At 40.8% G+C, this 22,110-nt stretch overlaps 1 protein-coding gene across 7 annotated transcripts in view; it reads right to left on the bottom strand.

The window, feature by feature from the left end:
- The window catches only part of Ctnnd2 (catenin delta 2), a 793,031-nt gene that overhangs the window by 156,041 nt on the left and 614,880 nt on the right, over positions 1 to 22,110 (bottom strand). For all 7 annotated transcript variants that reach the window (XM_021182850.2, XM_021182851.2, XM_029469855.1 and 4 more), the window contains one exon: positions 6,518 to 6,701. In XM_021182850.2, the coding sequence (XP_021038509.1) occupies positions 6,518 to 6,701 (184 nt within the window). The remainder of the gene's footprint in view (positions 1 to 6,517; positions 6,702 to 22,110) is intronic.

Below are 22,110 nucleotides of genomic sequence, written 5' to 3'. Positions count from 1 at the left end.
ATTAATAAGAACATTCATCTGAGTAGGCAGATAATACTGGCATGATACTAACATAAAAATATTTTTTTTCTTCTTACCTGTGGCTAATGAGAGAGTAAACCAGATAAAAATAATGTCCTCAGAGCCTCTAGTCTCGGTGCGATTATCATCAGCATTACTTTGTGACGGGTTTGCTCAAGGTCACTCTAGAATTAGTGGCACCGTGGGATCAAGCACTCATCCATTATATGGGTTAAGATGACTAATTGCGGGTGTGAGTTTAATTACACTCATAGGCACAGGCACAAATGCAGCTCCTTTGACAGGCTTAATAACATTCTGTGTACACAAAGATAGATGAGGAAAACTGGGGTTGTATATTGTTGTCCTTCAGGACAAGATGCTGAAGTGGGAAAAGGATAATAACAATAAATAAATGACCTGGTGGCATGGGCGCAGGAGTGGTGGAAGTTAACAGAGCCAGCCTTATGTGCGCACTTCCACTGCTGGTAAAGTCCAAGTTGCCATGACAAAATGTAGCACAGCCACAGAGTAACGTGAAACGCTGTCGTATGGAGCTAGTTGCTGGATTAAAAGGGAGGAAACAAGGGGCCACTTATCAAAGCTTTACCTAGAGCTCATTCTCAAATGATGATGATGGCCACACCAAGGATCTTTAGGGTATTGCTCTGCCATGTTTTAAATGAGAAACACAGCAGCCATCTTTGTGAGAAAACCCAAGAAGCATATGTTCTGCAGGCAGCTGCTGGAGCATCACAGTGAGAATGATATATATGCATCACATCACGTTCCCTGTACAGAAACCCAGAATGACTTCTGGCTGAATACAGTCTTCTATAAATCCTAGCTGAGCTCTGAGGATGTTGGGAGAGAAAGTGAAAAGAAGGCTCCTGGGTGAGAGCAGGGCACACAGAAATCACACACCCTTCTAGGAAGCCTCTTCCTTCATGCACACCCAGTCAAGGGGCTTGGAGTCAAACCTTAGTGTGAGATAGTCACATCTGGACATGCAGACCTCAGCCCTACACGGGTAATCCCTTTCTTCCCTAATGAGCTATAGAGGCAATTGGGTTTACACACAGACAAAATGAGGCCCCCCTCTGGACCTTCTGTCCCACTTTGTGAGGACTGTTTGGGAACAATGGTTTACTCATTTTCACTCCTGTCCTGTGTCCTAAGGTGAACCCTGGTTCTGACAGTCCCCTCCGGAAACATGAGAAACAGTTGTTTTCTGGGTCTGCCAGAACAGAGTCTCAGAAAACTCATGGCTGAAAACAGTAGAAACGTATCCTCTCAGGGTTCTAGAGGATAGATTCCACAATCCAGGTGCCAGCGGGCCCATGTTCACACTGAAGGCTCTAGGGAAGAACATCTTTTCTATGATGGCTTTTAGGTATCCTTACTGTTTCTCAGCATGTAGCTGCTTCATTGTCTGTCTGTGTTCCAAGGCCTCTTCCTCTGTGCATCTATGTATTCTCTCCTTAAAGGGCATGCTTGCACTTTGGTCCATGCTAATCTAACCAATCAGATCTCCCAAAAACACTGTGTCCAAGAAGGGTCACCTTTCAAGGTTACAGAGACACGAATTTTTAGAGGCATGTTTATCTCAGCCACTATACTGAATTCGGTCAGCAAGAACTTGCCCACAGTCAGATGAGATCTGGTCTCCTTACAGCCTGCTAATATGTGTTTTCAGCTGAAGGTGATCATTATAATGGCCAAAGGTTAAGAGGCACATTTGATTACACAGTGCTCAGCAAAACAGTCGTCAGTACAAATCCAAATCTATTTGCAGGTTTGACCTGGTCTGCATAAAGTCATTTTTTTTTTGAGTTCTTAATCATGAAAGGAGGAAAAAATAATTCCACTCAGATTTATGCCCCAAGCCTTCCTAATAATTGCTAACATTTATTCTAGACAATATGTTAAAGTGGTTTATGTTTTATCTTGAACAAGATTTTAAAAATGGCTTTATATAAAAATAAAGTTTGGATGTAGCAGAAGTGAACAAAAGATGGAATTATAAAATAGAAATAAGTGAGAATGTGTATGACTGTGTTTGGGATGAGGTAGGGAGGCATGGTGGTAGCAGTGCATGGAGTTAGACCTTGCCCTGCCTTGCATCTTCTTGGCTCATGGTTCTAAGGCCCATTCTCCCATCCTATGATCCAGCTAACATCGTATTTTTTTCTATTAACTCACTCCTTCAACAAAATTTAAAAGTTCTCCCTGCCCCCATTTCTATCTTATTTCATCAGTGATAAATAGGCATTTTGGGAACAAACAGATGGATCTGCCTGAGAAAAATCACATTTCCTACACAAAATTAATTCTAAACAGAAAGGACTAAGGGCGTGGAGCCTTCACTTTAAATATCCCCTGTGCTTAAAGTTGCTGGTGTGACAACAGGAGATGACTCTGTCCTCTTAGGGGAGACAGAGGCTCTTCCCTGGAGATTACTCTGTGAATATGGCTTCTGGGAGTCAGGATGGAGAGGTGGCCTCTATGGACATACTGTAGCATTTTCCACTGGGACACACAAGAGCCTGGGATGTCAATCAGGAACATGAGTTGTCTGAGACAAGAGAGTTTTCAGATTTGGGCTTCTTTAAAATTAAACTTATTTTACTTGAATTTTTTTCTGTTGAGCTTTTGAACAGTGGGACTCAGGATGGCCTACATCCATAAATATGCATTCATCTCTGAGAAGTAAATCTTTCTTTGCTTCTCTTCTTGAAGTAACAGCAACAGGTCTGAGCTATGTTATGAACAGAAGTTAAGAGTGATGACTGAGAAGAATGGTCTCATGTATTTATTTTTATTTGCTATTTGCTATACTAGATTAGGAAATCCCATGTCATGAAACTAGTTTTTTCCTTTATACTTCATTTTATGTATTCCTAAACTGTAGTTTCAGAAACAAATCTAAAATATCAACTTATCTTACATGGATCAATCACAGAACAGAGGAGTCTGTCATGACTGACTAGGATCCTCCTAAAAATATATCTACATGTGTTTGTCAAAAGCGCCCATGGTCCTAAATGAAGATTTAAGATGGGGTTCACTGGGTAACTGTCACAGATTTCTGCCCATTCCACACCTAGCTCTTCTCTTTCTTTTTGTATTTCTCTGCAAGAAAGAAACAACTCAGAGTTTCGGAGGCTCAGACACCAGTGCTAGGTGATGCTTCCTACTTGTTTCCTACTAAGGGCCTTGAAGTAGATCTATCACCATGGTAACAGACATGAAAGGAATCACTTACACAGCAGCAGGGTGGATTTCAGAGGATCTGTCTCTGCGAAGTACCCTGTTCCTACCGCTGTTCCTACGGAAGGCAATGCCCCAAGTACCAGCCACCTCTTGCCAGGTCCCCTTTCTGAAGGTGCCATCAGTTCTCTCTATCTCCATAATGTGGACAAGGCTTGCAGCCAATGGACTGTGGGGACACAGCTCACATCCAACCACAGCAAAGACCTCAGGACTGAGAGTTGAAAGCAAGCAAAGGGGAGGAGAAGAAAACATCTGGCACTTAAGTGCAAAAAGGACATGGGCCAGGCAAGTGCCATTTGGTAAATGATGAGAAAGGAAATAAGGTTTGGCATGATAGTGTATGCTTTTGAGGTACTCAGGAGGCAGAGCCAAGGTTGTCACGAGCAAGTATGAGGTTAACCTGGATGACAGACTGAGAACCCTTCACAAAAACTCCAAAAGCAAAAGGGAAGGAAATGAAATGAACCAACATAACACAATGCCCTATTCATTGGTTGGCTGGTGGTCACATGTATTTTCTGGTGAGCTCTACAGCCATAGGAACCTACACATCCTCTTGGTGTGTTCAAATGGAAATGGTCTGTAGAAACTCAGGGGGTGGGTCAAAATCTGGTGTGACTCCATGACTTCATTAAGTATGAACTTAGTGAGCTTATAAAAATTAGGAAAATAAAATTCACAGGGTTATTGATGCAGCTTAGTGGTCCTCTACCTGCAGAGAACGTGTAAGGCCCTAGGTTTGACCTCAGTGCTAACAAAGAAAGCAAGACTCAATTTCGCCATTTATGGATACCTGCATCCAGGACGCTCTCGAGATTCCAAAAATACATATACACCCAAATCCTAATACAAAATGGTACAGCATCTTCCTCCTGCACTATCACTGCATTCAGATGACAGTAGAGTCAATTGGGTAGGTGTCATCGCCTTCCACTGAATTGAGAATCACTGCATGGTACGAGCTGTGGAGGGCATCTCTGTGTTCCAGGTCTCTCTCTGGCATGCTGCTGTCACTCACTTAGCAAAGGCTCATGGGATCACAGTGCTAAAAGGCAGACCCAACACAGGAAGGGATTTCCTTCATGTGAATAAAGAGTGAGTAGCTGCCATGAAGACCAGGAGTGTAAACAAGCTCACACAGGAAACCCTATGACCTCTGTAAAACATAAACACACCAACTGGTCAGGTGCGCTGCCCTCACTCTCAGTGGACAGTGGATGGATGAACGCAGCAACTCCTTGAAACCTTTTGTCTATGGAATCTTTGTTTGATAAATTATTGTACCACTTTCCATGACCACTATATTCCTCTCCCAGTCTAAGAGACTGGCGGTGTGGCTTGATATGCCATCGCATTTGAATGAGAATGGTGTTAGCTTACTGCTTTGTATGGGACAAATGTTTAATGTACTGAAAAATAAAGAGCTTTGTTACACGTTAATGGGTTTTGCATTATAAATCATGTAACACACTCAGAATTGTGGCAAGCCTCTAACTCTGGTTGCATCGTGGCTTTAGAGAGCCTGACTTGGCTGCAACGTATTCATCCTAAACCTAACAACCTCCATCTTCCTGTGTTGAGTTCACAGAGGCAGCAGGAGGAGGGATGTAGCCTCTGGGTGTGGAGAAGTATGGAATTTCTCCCTGGTCTGATCTCACCTTACTCAAGGTCACATCCTAGACCTTAAGGGCAGTTAGAGGCCTTATGAAATAAATGTTCATATGATATATACTGGCCCGTCTGCTTTACCATCAAAGCTGTGGAACACACACTCACAGTATCTGTGCTCTCATCTTTGGGTCAAATGTCATGAAGATGCAATGATGCAGCTGTTATTCAGTGTGTCATCTGCAGAGCTGGCCAGGTCTTTACTGGTTACCCTGCAACTGAGTCTGAGGCTCCTCCTTCCCCAGGCTTTTTTTATGAATGCCAACAGACTTTGCAAACAGAAGATGTTAAAAGGAGGGAAATTACTTTTAATAGGTGCAGGTAACGGAGACAGATAACCCGGCACAGAGAAGGTCAGGAGTTTCTCCAGTGTCAGTTCCAGAAGAGCGAGAGCTCTTATGGCGAGGTGCCTCTGAAGGATAAGAGAATTTACGAAGTCAGAGAAGGATGCTACAACAGGGAATTCGGGAGAAGCTTAAATCTGGCGTATGGTAGAGACTAACCAGAGAAATCATGCCAAAGGTTTATATGTCGTGTGGAGGAAAAGCTAAGGTGTCGGGGGACTTCTGTTCTGTTTCTGGGTATGTGAAGATATCCACAGGCTGGCTGTGAGCCTCGCTCTGCACATACACTAACACAAGATGTCTCCTCAGAGCCAAGCCCGAGAGCACTGGTGTGCATATTCACAGATGGTTATTGTTAATTCTTACTGAGGTGCTTTTGCTCATTCTTAGCAGAAACTAGATCCACATCAAGAAACCGGTCAGTGACAGCACAGCTAAAACCATTCTGAATATTTTAGTTTTGAAATATATTTGCTTAGGCATGCTCAACAAGCCTTATTATTCCTACCCCATAATTAACCCACCTCCTGGATGTTTCCAACTTTAATACAAGCCTTCCCTATAAATACTGGTTGGCTTTAGAAGAATGTATATCTTGCTTAGTACCTCCTTTTCTAAAAGTCAGCCAAGGTGTAAGGCAAATCTAAGGAGACTCCATAGATTTCTGCATGGTGGTGGTTTTTTTTTTTTTTTGTTTTGAATGCACTAGAAAATTTTATACACTTAAAGTTTTTTGTCATTTGAAAACACCAAGTAAGACAGGCGTTATTAGGGAGCTATTTCAAAGAAGGTTACAGACTTTTGTAGTCATACAATGAAGGATGTGTGGAGTAGCCTAGAATAAAAGTGGTTCCTGGTAGTATTTAACTACATCCCTATACAGTTGTTACAGACTCTCCCCAAGCAATTGCCTAGGTGATTTTACAAGTAAAATGTCATGTCAGATTACTTATAAACCATTGTTTTCAGTAAAAGAAAGTGACTTGGTTTTGGTTGAAATGAAACTGTTTTGATCTAGACTTAAGATTGTAGGCTAACTCTGCTAAACACTGTGTAGGTCCAGAGCAGTGGGAAATGCCTCTACCTCTTCAGGGAGAGGTTGTAGGACTTTCCCTTAGCTTTCTAATTGCATGACAATGTCTGTCTCTGCAGAACAGTGGTCCTCAGGGGACAGCAATCAAAGTCACAGAACGAAGTGTCCCTGTACCAGGCTCAGCAGGGAGGGGACTAACCTTAGGCACCCAGTGGCGTTGCGCAGCACCTGTGATGAATGCAGCTGTATTTTCCGATCATCCTGAAGAGGTGAATTCTCCCAGCCCGAGTGAGGGATAATCACTGCATTAGTCAGCACTGCCAGGGCGTCCTGGATGATTGGCATTTTGAGTGCATCACATGATGAGAGGTTCCAAAGGACCCCTGCAAGAGATACACAAGGAGGGACACTGAGTGAGCACCATTCTTTTTCATCTCAACCAGCTTTTCTTACCAGAGATAGCAGTACTGGTGAGAAGGAGGGCACAGTATAGGTTGGGCCACTAAGATGACTTAATAGGTAAGGATGCTTGTGCTGAGGTTGATCACCTGAGCTGAGTTCAATGAGTAGGACTCAGACTCCTACATGGTTTCCTCTGACATCTATATGTGTGCTGAGCCATGTATACACACACACACACACACACACACACACACACACACACACAGCATAAACCTAAAAGGGGGCAGGATAAGCACCTGAGTCTTAGAGGCTGACCTTAATTTTAAAACACCTGTGTTCAACCATTAAGAGACATGCTCTGGAAATTGTCAACCGCCAGATTTGACATCAGAGGGTTCACAGAGGCAGGCAGTGAAAAGGGTTATGGTCTTGGCTATTGGGATTATGCTAGTAGCACATAGGGCCTGGTGACAGGGATGAGGAAGCCATTTACAGGGTCAGAAATACTGATGGAACAAAACTTAGTTATCTGGGGTTGGAAAGAATGCACAGACGGCAACTCTGAACTTTCTTTTTAAGTCTTAAGTGTATGTACTGACTGGTTTTGTGTCAACTTGACACAAGCTGGAATTATCACAGAGAAAGGAGCCTCCCTTGAGGAAATGCTTCCAGGAGACCCAGCTGTAAGGCATTTTCTCAATTAGTGAGCAAGGGTGAGAGGGCCCATTGTGGGTGGTACCATCTCTGGGCTGATAGTCCTGGATTCTATAAGAAAGCAAGCTGAGCAATCCAGGGGAAGCAAGCCAGTAAGCAGCATCCCTCCATGGCCTCTGCATCAGCTCCTGTCTCCAAGTTCCTACCCTGTGTGAGTTTCCAGTCCTGATTTCCTTTGGTGATGAACAACAATGTGAAAGTGTAAGCTGAATAAATCCTTTCCTCCCCAAATTGCTTCTTTGTCATAGAAAACACTGACTAAGACAGTGTACAAACATATAAACAGACATAACCATAATATATTTGGTGAATGGAACAGAGACTCCCTGGCCTGACGTTATTCCTTCTCTCTAACCTTCTTGTATTTTCTTAGACAAAAGTTCTTTAGAAAACTACCTCATAGATAAAATGTTACACAAAAAAGGAAGTTACAGAAGGATGTTGATAGTAAGTTCAAAGCAGTGCTTCATTCTATAAGCTCATTATAAGTTCAAAGCAACAGTTTCACACGGCCTGTGGCTCATCCTTGGACCTGACCTAGAATGAATGTTTTTCATTGATTATAAATTTGTCCCAAGCCTGTTTCTCTTCTTAGTGTAATTGTGAATGCTCATTGTTCTCCTTATTATGCAGCCTTTACTTACTATTCTCTGAGGAGTGGGCACATTCTATTCTTGATTGTAACTTTATTACATTTTTCTGGGAAAAAAACATCTAAAACCACCTTCTAAAACTTTCTTTCTAAAATTATTTGAATCAGATCAGGAATTCTATAAACTCATTAATTTGTCTAAACAGCATTAATTCACGAGTATTCATCTTCATGTTGATCTGTAGGGAGTTTGTCCAATAGGGTGGTCTGATGCCCAGGAATCATTTGGCTATATAGTAGTGACAGGAAAGGCAAGAAGCTATCCTGGGATTAAAGTCTCTAAGGACCCTGCATTCTTTGAGCACACCCATCAGAGACCATGAGAAATGATTGGCCATCTCCAGGAAACACATTTGCATGCCTTTAGCCTTTCCTAGATGGCCTCTGACGAGAAATATGGTTTTAAAAAGAAAATTGTCACAATAATTTTTCATTTTACCAGAGAGCTTGAGGGATCTGATGGAATGGAAGAACCCATCATGCTTTAGCTCAACATGAACATAATGGACCCAAGCTCCCACATTCTATCCAAGAGTAAATAGAAGGAATGATGTCGTTTAAAAATGCTTTTGAAATACCTGTCCTGTTTCGGTTTAGTTCTGAAGGACAGATAAAGGAACAGGAAACTTCCATGCTTAAGCTGGACTAGCTGCTACACTCCAGGCCAGTCGTTTAAGGGGCCTGCGATCTTTTAGCGAGAAGAAACGTCACCGCAGCCACTGGGCTGGGTGAGCAGAACATTCCTCCTGACATTTTGATTAAATTCTTGCATCCCATGTCCTACCAAACAAAGCCACTGATCACACAAGTCCAATTGTTAATTAAATGAGGGACTATAAACCTGTATCAAGACTACTTTACAGATCAACTGTCTGCAGAAGTAACATTTACTGAGAATTTCATCCAAGTGAATGCAATTATCTGGCATATGGAAACCAGCCCTCTAGTGCAGAGCAATCAGGAGAGATTTGGTTTGCCTGTTTCTGCAGACACAGTTGTACTTGAACCAGCCACCCACCCCTGTCCATTCACTAGTCCTATCGCCACCTTTGTCCACATACAACTTGCAATCCTGCCCTTTCCAGAAAAAAGTTGACCCACCTCCTTTGAGTGCAACAGCGATTCGCTGTATACTCTGTGTGTGAACGCTTATTCTCATTATACGGAGTGTTCAATGGGAAGCAGTAGGTGTAGAAAGTATGTTCTGACTGAGGCTGATTTATGAGACTAGAAATATTCACATACTTATTATTTTTGAAAAATATGATAAAGCTTTTGATTCATCCATGATAGATTTTCTTTTTACTAAATTCTGGTCACTGCAATAATCAAAATGTGTACTAGCGTTCATCCTTAGCGTCACAATATCACTGTATTGTGAAGAAACTGATCTTTCAGCATTAAAAAGAATATGAAAATGAATTATATTTATCTCAGTATTTGAGCATACCTTTTCAGAAAGCCATGTTAAAGTAGTTGTGTGCACTGTACGTAAAAAATGGTGACAGATGGTGAGTATTTTTATTACCAGCTCCTGAATGAGAATACTAACATGTGTAAATTGAAACCTGTGAGTGCCTTAAAATGTGGGTAACATGTTTACTGGCAAAATATAACTGAATAATAAAAATGTACATTTTTACATATAGGGAATGTATAGGAGTCCAAAGCCACTCTGTGCTAAAAAATAGTTTTTGCTATTTTAATGATTAGAGAAGAAATGGGGGGAAGAGGTGAAAATCAAGGAAAACTCTAAGGACTAATCTATGTGACAAGAAATGAGAAGATAAAAAAAAAAGTCCTCATTGGACTGTTCTGTCTCCCTCACCTTTCTTGTTAATTCATCAGTTGGTTCAAACTAGTTCAGATGTGAGCAATGGGTCATACCTCAGTTCATATACAGTCTACTTTTCCACATTGGTTGTGTTGTGTATAATAGTCCAGTACACTTATTACAAGTACACTTATTAGAGTCCTTGGTTTGCAATTTCAAGCAGCTCACACCTGTTTTCACGGGTATCTGTGACCCACAGCACACCTTCGGAAAGGAGAACAATGACTCTACCAAGCACAAGTTATACCCTGTAGAGGAAGAGCTGAGAAAATGGATGCCATGTGATACAACTCTTTTGGAAGGAGCCCAGCCAACTATGCCATGTGCCCTCAAAACATCAGTTAGGGTCAGTTATCTGAACACATGTAGAAACTTGAATATCAAACCAGGAGTTTCTGGAGACAGTTGGCACAATGGTTGAAAAACTGAGAGAGGCCAAAACTGAGCAAGAGTTGAGTCTACAGCTGACTGGCTAAAAACACACATATAAGAGGCAGGGAAGGGAGAGAAAGGATACATTGGACGAAAAGAGATTCGAGATTTGTATGGAGACCAATTTGTTTTAGTTAGGGTTTCTATTCCTGCACAAACATCATGACCAAGAAGCACTTGGGGAGGAAAGGGTTTATTTGGCTTACACTTCCATACTGCTGTTCATCACCAAGGAAGTCAGGACTGGAACTCAAGCAAGTCAGGAAGCAGAAGCTGATGCAGAAGCCATGGAGGGATGTTACTTACTGGCTTGCTTCCCCTGGCTTGCTCAGCCTGCTCTCTTATAGAACCCAAGACTATCAGCCCAGAGATGGTTCCACCCACAAGGGGCTTTTCCCCCTTGATCACTAATTGAGAAAATGCCTTACAGTTGGATCTCATGGAGGCATTTCCCCAACTGAAGCTCCTTTCTCTGTGATAACTCCAGCTGTGTCAAGTTGACACAAAACTAGCCAGTACAATTGACCCCTTATCAACTTGACACACAAACACATCACTAGTAAGCCTCAACCCTTACATTCTTATTATCCCCAAGATCTAAATAACTTTAAACATCCCACAGTCTTTACATATTCTTAAATTTTCAATCTCTTTAAAATGTTAAAAAATGTTCTCTCTGAGTAAATGACACTGGGATTTTGCTCAAATTCTCCAGTCCCCTTTCCCCCTTTCTACTGTGATGGCTTAGGTCATGCCCACAGATTTTAATAGTCCCTACAAAGGGGATTGAACAGCCAGATACTGAATGAGAGAGAGAGAGAGAGAGAGAGAGAGAGAGAGAGAGAGAGAGAGAGAGTGTGCTGGGCTCAAAGACTTCCTGTGTCCAGCAGAGCAGAATCATACTCTTGAGAGCCCACACCAGGCTCTAGTGCACAGCATTGTGGCTTTTTCTGGATTTCCTCTGGGGTTGTCTGCTGTCCTGCAGCCTGCTGTCACTCCACAGGATCTGCAAGCCATCCACAGACAGGTGACGATGGTGAAGAGGGAGGCCTTCATCCAGCAGTCACATTACTGCACCACTTTGTTAGGTCCTCCAGCTATACTCAAGCCTATGGGGACTCGAGTCTTGCAAATGAGCAGTCAGGACTACTCAACGTGGCTGGCCTGGATCCCTGACCCATAGACATTTCGTGAGATGCATGTTTGCTGTTTCTATCTCTTAAATTCTGGAGTATCATCTGTTATACTCCCTTTCTTTCAAACCCTGCTGTCTCTCTTCATCCCTCTCCTGTCCTGACAAATGGGCTCACCTCACCTTGAATATCTACACATCCCCCTAGCCGATCCTTAATTTACTAAGATGCATCTGTCCTCTCTTTTCTTCCCAGTCATGAGGATAAGAGGCTGAGTGTTTGAAGGATGCAGAACACACTCAGCATTCAGCATCTATAGCACAGAGAATGTGCTCTAACCCCCAGGAGGTATTTACCAGGCAGTTACTGCAAAGAAGCCTAGTGAGTAACTGCAAGATACGACCCTGCAGGATGCCAGGGGCTCTGAGCATCAAGCATTTCTAAAGCCTTACAGTGCTATCAAGATGGTGTAAGGAACTGAAAGTATAAAACAGCAGATGCAAGGCAAATAATAAATCCAGGTGCGAATATAAAAAATGCTATTTAAGTGGCATTATTGGCCCTGAGTCTACAGACATTCTACTTGTAGCTGGGAAAGAAATATTTATACCTCTGAAAAACACTAATCAATAGAGCACCAGGAGTTTCATCTCTTGCAGTTTTGATCAGTGTAGTTTCATTATATTAACTTACTAATAATTCTAAATCAGTTAGGGTGATACCGAATTGCAAATCATAGAAAAAGCATGGGATAAACTGAATTCACAAAGTATAAGCATCCATGAGAAGTTACATAAAAAAATGTTGTAATTGGTGACTGGCAAATTTTAATTTACATGATGAAGGTATGCTAATTTATTTCTGATAGTAATCTGTAATAAAATTGTTTTTATGGAATGTTCCATTAATTACATCATCCATAAGCATCCTTTTATCAGTATAAAGTTATTACTGTTCCAAATATAATTGACAGTTGATTTAGTTTAGAAGAAATTTAAATAACTAATGATGTATACTAAATATATTTAAGAGACACTTTATTTTTATTTCAGGCAAAGGATGGCTTTTTTTCTTGAGATTATCATATTCATGAGTAGTAATTGGTTTATTAAAATTTCTTTAATAAGGTCTTAATTACTTTCACTTGATCCTTTATTTTGTTTTAATAGAGGGTAATTATGGGGTTTTTTAACCTGAAAGAGATGACTATCTCTGTGTTAAAAAAAAAATGAAGAAAGCCCACACTTTAATAACAGCAAGTCTCAGACATGGCCTTGGGCTCTTAGGGCTTCAGTCCATTCTGCCTTTACTTTAACCTATTTTGAATTTTACTATAAGACTAGAGGAAGAATTCTAACAAAATTATGGGTGTAAAATAATGACCAAAAGAAGTCTGGGCTTAATTTCTTTATATGCATATGTGTGTGTGTATGTATGTATACATGTATGTATATGTGTGTGTATATATTTGTGTATATATATATGTATATATATATATATACATATATATATATATATATAAAACTAATCAACTAATGAAAAAATTAAAGTATGCACTTATCAGGATTTAGTTTAAGGAAGACTACCATGTATTTAATTTTGTGAGTGACAATTTGTACCCGAGGAAGGGAGTTCTTTTTTTTAATTAAAAATTTTAAAACATAGGCCTAAAGGTTAGGTGTGGTGGTGCACATCTTTAATGCCAGCACTCAGGAGGCAGAGGTAGGGGGGTTTGCATGAATTCTAGGTACTGTTTGGGTGTTTTGACTGAATGTAGATCTGTGCATCCTAGTCATTCAATGCCCACAGAAGCAAGAAGACAGTGTCAGATACTTTGGAACTAGAGTTACAAGCAGTTGTGAGCTGCTGCATGGATGTTGGAACTCAAATTCAGGTCTTCAGAGAGAGTCATCAGTGGTTTTTACTACTATGCTACCTTTCCAGTCTCAAAACAGTTTGTTTTATAATAGAGTCAGAGTTGGGCTTAATGAGGTTGTGTGGAGGGAGCCAAGAGGGAACCTATGACTTCCTATTCCACATTGGTTCATTTATATTGATAGTCTGTTAGTGGGATTGATTAAACTCCAGGTCCAAGAGTCCCTGAACTCCTGTTAGGTTGTCTGTAAGTACACTGTATACACCTGAATACTGTGCTCACACCAACTGCTCACACATCCCAAATGTCCACCCAAGAAGCAAAGCCTTCAAAGGTGTGGATGTACACACCTCTCACAGTAAGAGCCCTTCTGTATATATGACACATATACCTCAGAACTTACACAATATTGTTTAATAAGATAATTTATGTCAACTTTATGCACACATTGAGACAATGGCTTCCAGAATTGCCATGGAAAATCTTGTTCCTACATGAAAGCTCACTATGGTGACATTTAAGCTAAGTCTTTAATTCAAGGCTAGACAGATATGGTGTCAGATATTTTTCTTTAGCTTTAATCTTCAAAACTATGAACTAAATAATATTTATAACTTTATAAAGTTGTCTAGATTCAGATGATATGTGGCTATGGTACTGGAAAATGCACTAATATTCTTTTGGCAAAGGGTGACTGGGAACAACTCTTTTCTATTGGGTCTGCTTTTAATAACATTCTTGGTCTTATGGCTTCAAAAGAAGGAGAGGAGGGGGTGAGGGAAGGGGGAGAAAGGAAGGAGCCACCAGCCTTTATAAAGTTACGTAGCAGAATAAAGACACTAACAGTTGGAAACCAAAGACTAAAGGTAATATTTCATCTCTCAAAATTAAGAAATAGCCTGCTGTGCATCTGCAAAAGGTGTTCAGAGGAAAGTTACTGGACCATGCAAATGCTATTATGTAAACTATACAATAGGAGGAGGAGAGAGAGAGAGAGAGAGAAAGAGAGAGAGAGAGAATAATAAGACCAAATTGGAAAAAATCACTGGAGACCAAGACATGAATTCACACACCTGCGGATACCTGATTTCTAATAGAGGAGAAATAAAAACACTGGAAAAAAGACAACATCTTCAACAAATAGTGCTGGTCATACTGGATGGCTGTATATAAAACATCTAAATAGAACCATATTTATCACTGTGCACAAAATTCAACTCCAAATGTCTCAAATACCTCAACATAAAACCAACAACACTGAACCTGATAGAAGAGAAAGTGAATTCATTGGCATAGGAGAAGACTTTCTGACCAGAACACGATTATCATAGACACTAAGACCAACAATTAATAATGGGAGCTCAAGAGACTGAAAAGCTTCTGTGAGGAAAAGGACATCATCATTCAAGATGGCAGCCTACAGTATAGGGAAAATTTTTTAGCAAGTACACATTTGATAGAGAGCTAATATCCAAAATATGTAAGGGATAAAAAAAGCTAAAAACTACGTATCAAGAAAGCAATTTACTCAATTAAAAACAAGATACACGAAAGATGGCCTAGTCGGCCATCACTGGAAAGAGAGGCCCATTGGACTTGCAAACTTTATATGCCCAATACAGGGGAATGCCAGGGCCAAAAGAATGGGAATGGGTGGGTAGGGAAGTGGTGGGGGAGTATGGGGGACTTTTGGGATAGCATTGGAAATGTAATTGAGGAAAATATGTAATAAAAATAAATAAATAAATAAATAAATAAATAAAAAGGATGGCAAGAGAAAAAAAAAAAAAAGACAAAGTTTTCAAAAAAAAAAAAAAAAATTAGAAATGTAAATAAAAAAAAAAAAAAAAAAAAAAAAAAGATACAGATCTAAATGGAGATTTCTCAAAACAGGAAACCCAATGGCTGAGAAATACCCAAAGAAATGTTTATGACTCTTGGCCATCGGAAAAATGCAAATCAAAATTACTGAGAGATTTCATCTTATACCTGTCAGAATGATGAAGATCAATCAAACAAGTGACAGGTCATGCTGGCAAGGGTATGGAGGGAGGAGAACATTCCTCCATTGCTGGTGGTGCAATGGAGGAGGATAACCTTGCAAGTTACTATGGAAATCAGTGTGATGGTTCCCTAGGAAGATGGAAATTGATCTATCAAAAGATCTAACTATACCAATTTTGGGCATTTACCCAAAGGATGCTTCACCCAACCACAGTCTTTATTCAACCACTTTCAATGCTACTCTATTCATAGTGGTCAGAAATGGGAAACAATCTAGATGGCCCTCAACAGATGAATGAATTTCTTTATCCAAACAAAATGTGGTACATCTACACAATGGAATGTTTCTCAGCTTAATTAAATGAGATCAGGAAATTCACAGACAAGTGAATGGAAATAGAAAAAAAAAATCACCCCGAGTGAGGTAACCCAGATCCAGAAAGACAAATATGGCGTGTATTTGGTTATATACATATATTAGCTGTTAAATCAATGATAACCATGAAGCACAGAGTTTAGGTATAAAGTGAAGGACTGTGTGTTAGGGGTGGGGAGGGGGGCGTGAGCAGACAGATCTCCCTAGGAAAGGGAAAGAGGATAGTTAAGGGTGGATGTGGTGGTGGGGTGGGGAGACTGGAATAGGAGAATTAAGTGGAGAGGGTAAAGAAAGAGAGGTACAAGGGAGCGAATATGGGGAAAGACAGCTAAAATTCAGGACCATTTAAGTGGTAGTATAAAAACACAATACAGACTAGGCTGGGGCCTAGCAAACACATAAGTGGATGCTCACAGTCAGCTATTGGATAGATCACAGGGCCCCCAATGGAGGAGCTAGAGAAAGTATCCAAGGAGCTAAAGAGATCTGCAACCCTGTAGGTGCAACAACATTATGAACTAAACAGTACCCTGGAGCTCTTGACTCTAGCTGCATATGTATCAAAAGATGGCCTAGTAGGCCATCACTGGAAAGAGAGGCCCATTGGACATGCAAACTTTATATGCCCCAGTACAGGGGAACGCCAGGGCCAAAAAGTGGGGATGGGGGGGGGGGGGGGGGGGGGGGGAGGGTATGGGGGACTTTTGGGATAGCATTGGAAATGTAATTGAGGAAAATACGTAATAAAAATTATTTAAAAAAAAAACCACAATACAGTAGCTGATTTGCAAATGAAGGGGATCTAAATGAAATTGTCAAATAAATGGGAAGACAGAACCCCAACAGGCCATCTCTTGTTATCAAATGAAGCTTCCAGTACAGAGATTGGGTTACATCTAATTGAGTTATTGGCCAAAGGTATCCATTGGAACCACTAAACAATGCAGGCTGTTGCCAAGGCTCTAGGTTGCATTCCACAAACAGACAACAAGGTCTCACTGCTGAAAATAACAGTTATACAACTCCTTCAACATGGAGAAGTTGAGGTGGCACCTATATAGAGTCTTCACTCCTAAGTGATACGTTTTTGGTTTTTTGTTTGTTTTGTTTTGTTTTGTTCTGTTCTGTTCTATTCTATTGTTTTGCTTGGTTTGATAAGAAAAGAACTCTGCATGCTACCAAAAGGAGAAATATAAATGTCAATCCAGTTACAAACCCTGTGATCTCCAAGGTGTCCTGCCCACCTGCAATGGTAGCACAAAGTCTATGGGAGTAGAAAACCAATGTCTGATTTGACTTAAGGCTCACCCACAATATGGAACACACACCCCTCATTGCTTGGGTGACCAAAAAACCTGAAACTAGATAGAAATGGACCTAAGAAAACACATGGCTGTTTTTTAAACAACAACAACAGCAGCAGCAGCAGCAGCAGCAGCAGCAGCAGCAGCAGCAGCACCGCAATGACTCATTATAACATTCTGCTAAATGGGATGTTTCCATTCCCCACTCAGAGCTCAGAGAATCTTGTGGAAGATGAGGTAGACATATTTTATTCATTAAATGCAGATACTATTGTGGATGCCAAGAAATACATGTTGATAGGAGCCTGGTATAACTGTCTCCTGAGAGGCTCTGCCAGAGTCTGACATATACAGAGGTGGATGCTCGCAGCCAACCATTGAACTGATCTCTGGGTCGCCAAGGGAGGATTTAGAGAAAGGACCCGTAGGAAGAACAACAATACCAACCAATCAGAGCTCCCAGGGACTAAACCACCAACCAAGGAGTACACATGCAGGAACCCATGACTCCAGCCATATATGTAACAGAGGATGACCTTGTTGGGCATCAATGGGAGAAGAGGCCCTTTGTCCTGTGAAGGCTTGATGCCCCAGTATAGGGGAATGTGAGGGCAGGGAGTGGGAGTGAGTGGGTGAGTGGGGCACAGCCTCATAGAAGCATGGGAAGGGAAAGGGGATAAGGGTTTTCGGTGGGTGGGTGGATAAGGAAAGGGGATAACATTTGAAATGTAAATAAATAAAATATCCAATAAAAGGAAAGACTGCATCTATCTATCTATCTATCTATCTATCTATCTATCTATCTATCTATCCATCCCTCTGTCTGTCTGTCTCTATATTAATTACAGTTTCCAGCTTAGTGATTTGAGTGGGACTCCTGTGTTTGTGAATGAGTAGTTCTCTGAATTCATAATCATTTCTTGTGCTTTTCCTTGCCTTCTTTCCCTTCTGTTTGTTTTCTCCCATTCCAATGTATTTGTTTTATGTTTTATTTTATTATCATTATTTTATTATTATCACTTAGAAACCTGTTTGTTCTCTAATGAGAAAAATAAAGAGGAGTGATTCCAGATGGGAGTGGAGGTGGGGAGGAACAAGGAAGAGGAAAGAAGGGGAGGAAAAACCATAATCAAAAAATATAACATGAGAAAAAAAAGCTATTTGCAGTAAAAGGAGAAATAAAGAAAAATCATTGTTGAAATGGCCAATCTCACATTTTTGAGTTCTTATTATTCTCGAGGGTCTTTGCTAAGCACCTTGTATACACTGACTCTTGCAAACTTCTACCAATTGCCTTTGACAGATAAGAAAACCCAGAGGAAGAGAGTTGAGTCCCTTGCCCAAGAGTCATTACGCTTGTAGCTGCGAATGAAGGTCAGGTGTGACAGGGTGCATGTGAGCAGTCAGACAAATGTCAGGTACATGGATGTGAGACTTGAATTAAAGAGGTGCTGTAATTTGTCATTGTTTGGAGCAGAACGCAGGAACACAGGAGGCTGTTCTGCTTCTCAGCTTTTCTCCAGTTTCTGTTTAGACTGAGGTCACATAGCATGAGAAATTTCAAGAAATCATTTAAATTCTCAAAGTAAGGAACATTTGGAGCAGTAAAACTGTTTTTGCTAATAATTTTCTGGTAAACGCTAAATTCTATTATTTCTATTTAAAAAACAAAACAAAGAACAATAAAACATAACCTACAGTAACACAATCCTAGTCTTCTGTGGTGGAAAGGTGAAGAAATAAAAGATGGACCTGGAAGTAATCTCAAACTAAATTCCATCTATATACCATAATTATGTCAACATTATCCCCGTTTTCAATTAAATAAGAACTATGAGATACTATGCTCTACTGCGAACCTGCACTATTTCGTAAATCCGATTATAACCTAGGAAAGAAGTATAGCTGTGGGTGTTACTTTGCAGATTTATAACCAACAATTAAAGAATTTAGAAAAACTTTTCCAAGGAGAAGCGATAAATTAGAGAGAGAGAGAGCTCAGATATAAATGCTGGTTCCCATGCTCCAAACTCTACTGCCCCTTAGAGATACTTCCGGAGGTTATTTCATGGGAAATATATGAGAGCAGTGGATTTAACCACTAAGACAGCTGTAATCACTGGTGATCACCCTCAGATTCCGGGTTCTACTTTCACTTTTATAAGTATATAGTAGTAAGTGTTCTCCCCATTCAGTTTCCATAAACCCATCTACTGCTCCATCAGACACTTGGGGGCACTTCTGTTCTTTATGCCATTTTTAAACATGGGTTTAATTTTTCAGCAGATAATTTATGAGTACCTGCTCAAACAAGGCATTGCTAGTCACTCTGAGGAATATAGTCAATGAAGGTGAGGCCACCTGTGGAGATAAAAACTTATGTGCATTAGGTCAGTGACAATTTGACAATTACTCTATAGGGCCTTACATAACAAAATTCATGAGCCACTGGAGAAAGTATGCCAAGAATATACAGTTAAAATTAATCTCCCTGGGAGGGAATAAAAGAAGGTTCAATGTCAGGGGTCACCTCTAAGCTCACCCTTGAGTGACTCACACAACTATCCAGGGAAGGACAGAGACATTCAGGGGAAAAGAAAGCCACAGCAAAACCTGAAGTCATGAATGGGTAAAATCTCGGTGTCTAGAGGCTTACGTGCATGGTAGATGTCAAGGCATACTTTTCTCAACTAGCCAAAAATACCTACTATGTGGGCAGTTGTAACCATGTACTAGAAGAGTAGTTAAAATCTCCAACACAGGGACATTAAGACAGATGTGCCTAGTTTCAATCTCTCTAATGGAAATGGCCTAGGGACTGAGTGGGTACCACCAGTATTTTACAATTACTTTTATTGTATGTCTATAAATATTTTATTTTCATGTACCTATGTGTACCACTTATGTGCCTCATGTTCATAGAGGTCAGAGCAGGGCATTGAATCCCCTGGAACTGGAGTTACAGATGGTTATGAGCTGTTATATAGGTACTGAGAACTTAATTGGGTTTCTCTGTAAGAGCAGCAAGTGATCTTAACTGATGAGCCATCTCTTCAGCCCAGAATGCCACCATGATTTAAAGAATTGTTTAAGAAGAGCCATTGAGGCTGCCCATTATTGCATCTTTGTTCTGACCAATGGATGTTCATTAACACCAGCTCCCATGCAACCTCCTGAGGAGTAGAGAAAACCTGTGTGTGCTAAGACTAAGGGATGTAACAAGGGAGATGCTTGCCCTTCAGTATCCTCCATTGTCACTTAACATCTTCATCTACTTCTAGATCCACCTTATTATCCATTTGTTCAGTAAATGGAATATTTTTCAGCTAAACTGTTTGAAGTTCTAGAGAAGTGATTATCAGCATGTGGATTGCAAACCCTTGGCAATGGGTGTGGGAGGGTGTCAAATGACCATTTCAGAGATTATGATCCATAACAGTAGGAAAATTATAGTTATGAAGCAGCAAGGAAAATAATTTTATGATTAGGGGGTCACCCCAACATGAGGAACTGAATTAGTGGGTAGCAGCATTAAGGAGGTTGAGAACTGCTCTAGAGAGAGAAATCTGTTAGAAGGGTCGGTTGTACAGGCATTCTACAGTCTGTGATGGGGTTGTGCAGAGCTGTGGGAGACAAGGAACAGAAGAGAAAAAGAGGAGGCTCAAGCCTTGAGTTTCTTCATAGGGCAGAGAGGCGGAGCCAAGAGGACAAAGGCAGAATCAGTGCTAGGGAGAGCAACAACAGTGGTGCAGTAAATGGAGACTTGGGGGCAGTGATACTATTCTAGAGTTTCAGGATCTCCCAAGATCAGGATGTCTAAACAGGTTATAAATATCACCCAGACAGAAAGACCATCTTCCTCAGGGGATAAGAGATGGACTGCAGGGGAGGAGGTGTGTCAATCCCTCTATTTGATGCCTGCACTTGCTGTCAGATTGTCAACAAGGATGTGGCTCCAAGTTGAGAACATGCACTGATATTATGTGTTATATCCCAGGCAAATTTCTTTCTATTTTGTGATTTCCTGTCTAGATTGACAGGCAAATACCATTCAAGGCACTGTGGTGTTCTCACTGTATGGCAGCCTGGTGTCTGGCTGTCTACAATCTTCTAAAGGCAAGATCTGAATACAAACACGGGTATGGGAGTAGGATGGGAAGTAGCTGCCAAGAGGGGAGTTAGCAAGAGTTAGCAGGAGAGGATGGGTAGTGGCAATCACAATATACTCTGTACATGGATACAATTGTTAAAGAAGTTGAAAAGAAGATGCCATTGTGTCATGATATGGAACTTCATGGAACCTCTGTCCTTCTCTACACCTTCAGCCAAGGATATGGAGGGAGAGAGCAGAGGATGCTGTGCCTCTTCCTTGGTTAGGCACTTGAAGCCAAGAGCCTTCCTAGCAATGGCCCCATCTTGCTACAGTTTCCTGTCTTCCCATGCTTGGCAAACACTCTTACTTAGGAGAACCAAGCTGTCTGACCAGCTCTAAGTCAGCCCCGATCATACCCCAGGCAAAGAATCCCTTCATCAGATTTTCTGAGAAATTCATGCTCATTTGCCTTTTTGCCCCCATTTTTGTCTCTACTGGGATTGTGGTGAAAGTCTGAGAGAAGAGGCATATCCTCCAAAGGTTTCCTGTAAGTGCAGTCCATCAGGCTATCATGATTAGTGTCTGGCTTTGTTTATTAAACACGCTTTTAATCACATTTATTTATAGTGATGTGTGTGAGTGTTGTCTCACACTGCATGTTTGGATTTGGAGGTCAGAAGATAACTTGCAGAAGTAGGTTCTGTCCTTCTATCATGTCATCAGGCTTGTTAGAAAGCATGTTTATCTGCTAAAGCATCTCATTAGCTCTTAGGTGTGTTTTCAAAGTTTACTTCTCCTTCTTCCTTCTACAAAATTAAGTACTAATGAAGTCCTGGCTTCTTAGCTCTAAGATCTAAGGTTTTTTCCCTCTTCTCTTTCTCTTCTCTTCTCTTCTCTTCTCTTCTCTTCTCTTCTCTTCTCTTCTCTTCTCTTCTCTTCTCTTCTCTTCTCTTCTCTTCTCTTCTCTTCTCC

The sequence above is a fragment of the Mus caroli genome, chromosome 15 (genome assembly GCF_900094665.2).
Source record: "Mus caroli chromosome 15, CAROLI_EIJ_v1.1, whole genome shotgun sequence".
In the NCBI taxonomy this organism is placed as follows: Eukaryota; Metazoa; Chordata; class Mammalia; order Rodentia; family Muridae; genus Mus; species Mus caroli.
Note: the sequence above shows the minus strand (reverse complement) of the source record. Positions and strands in the feature narration are given on the sequence as shown.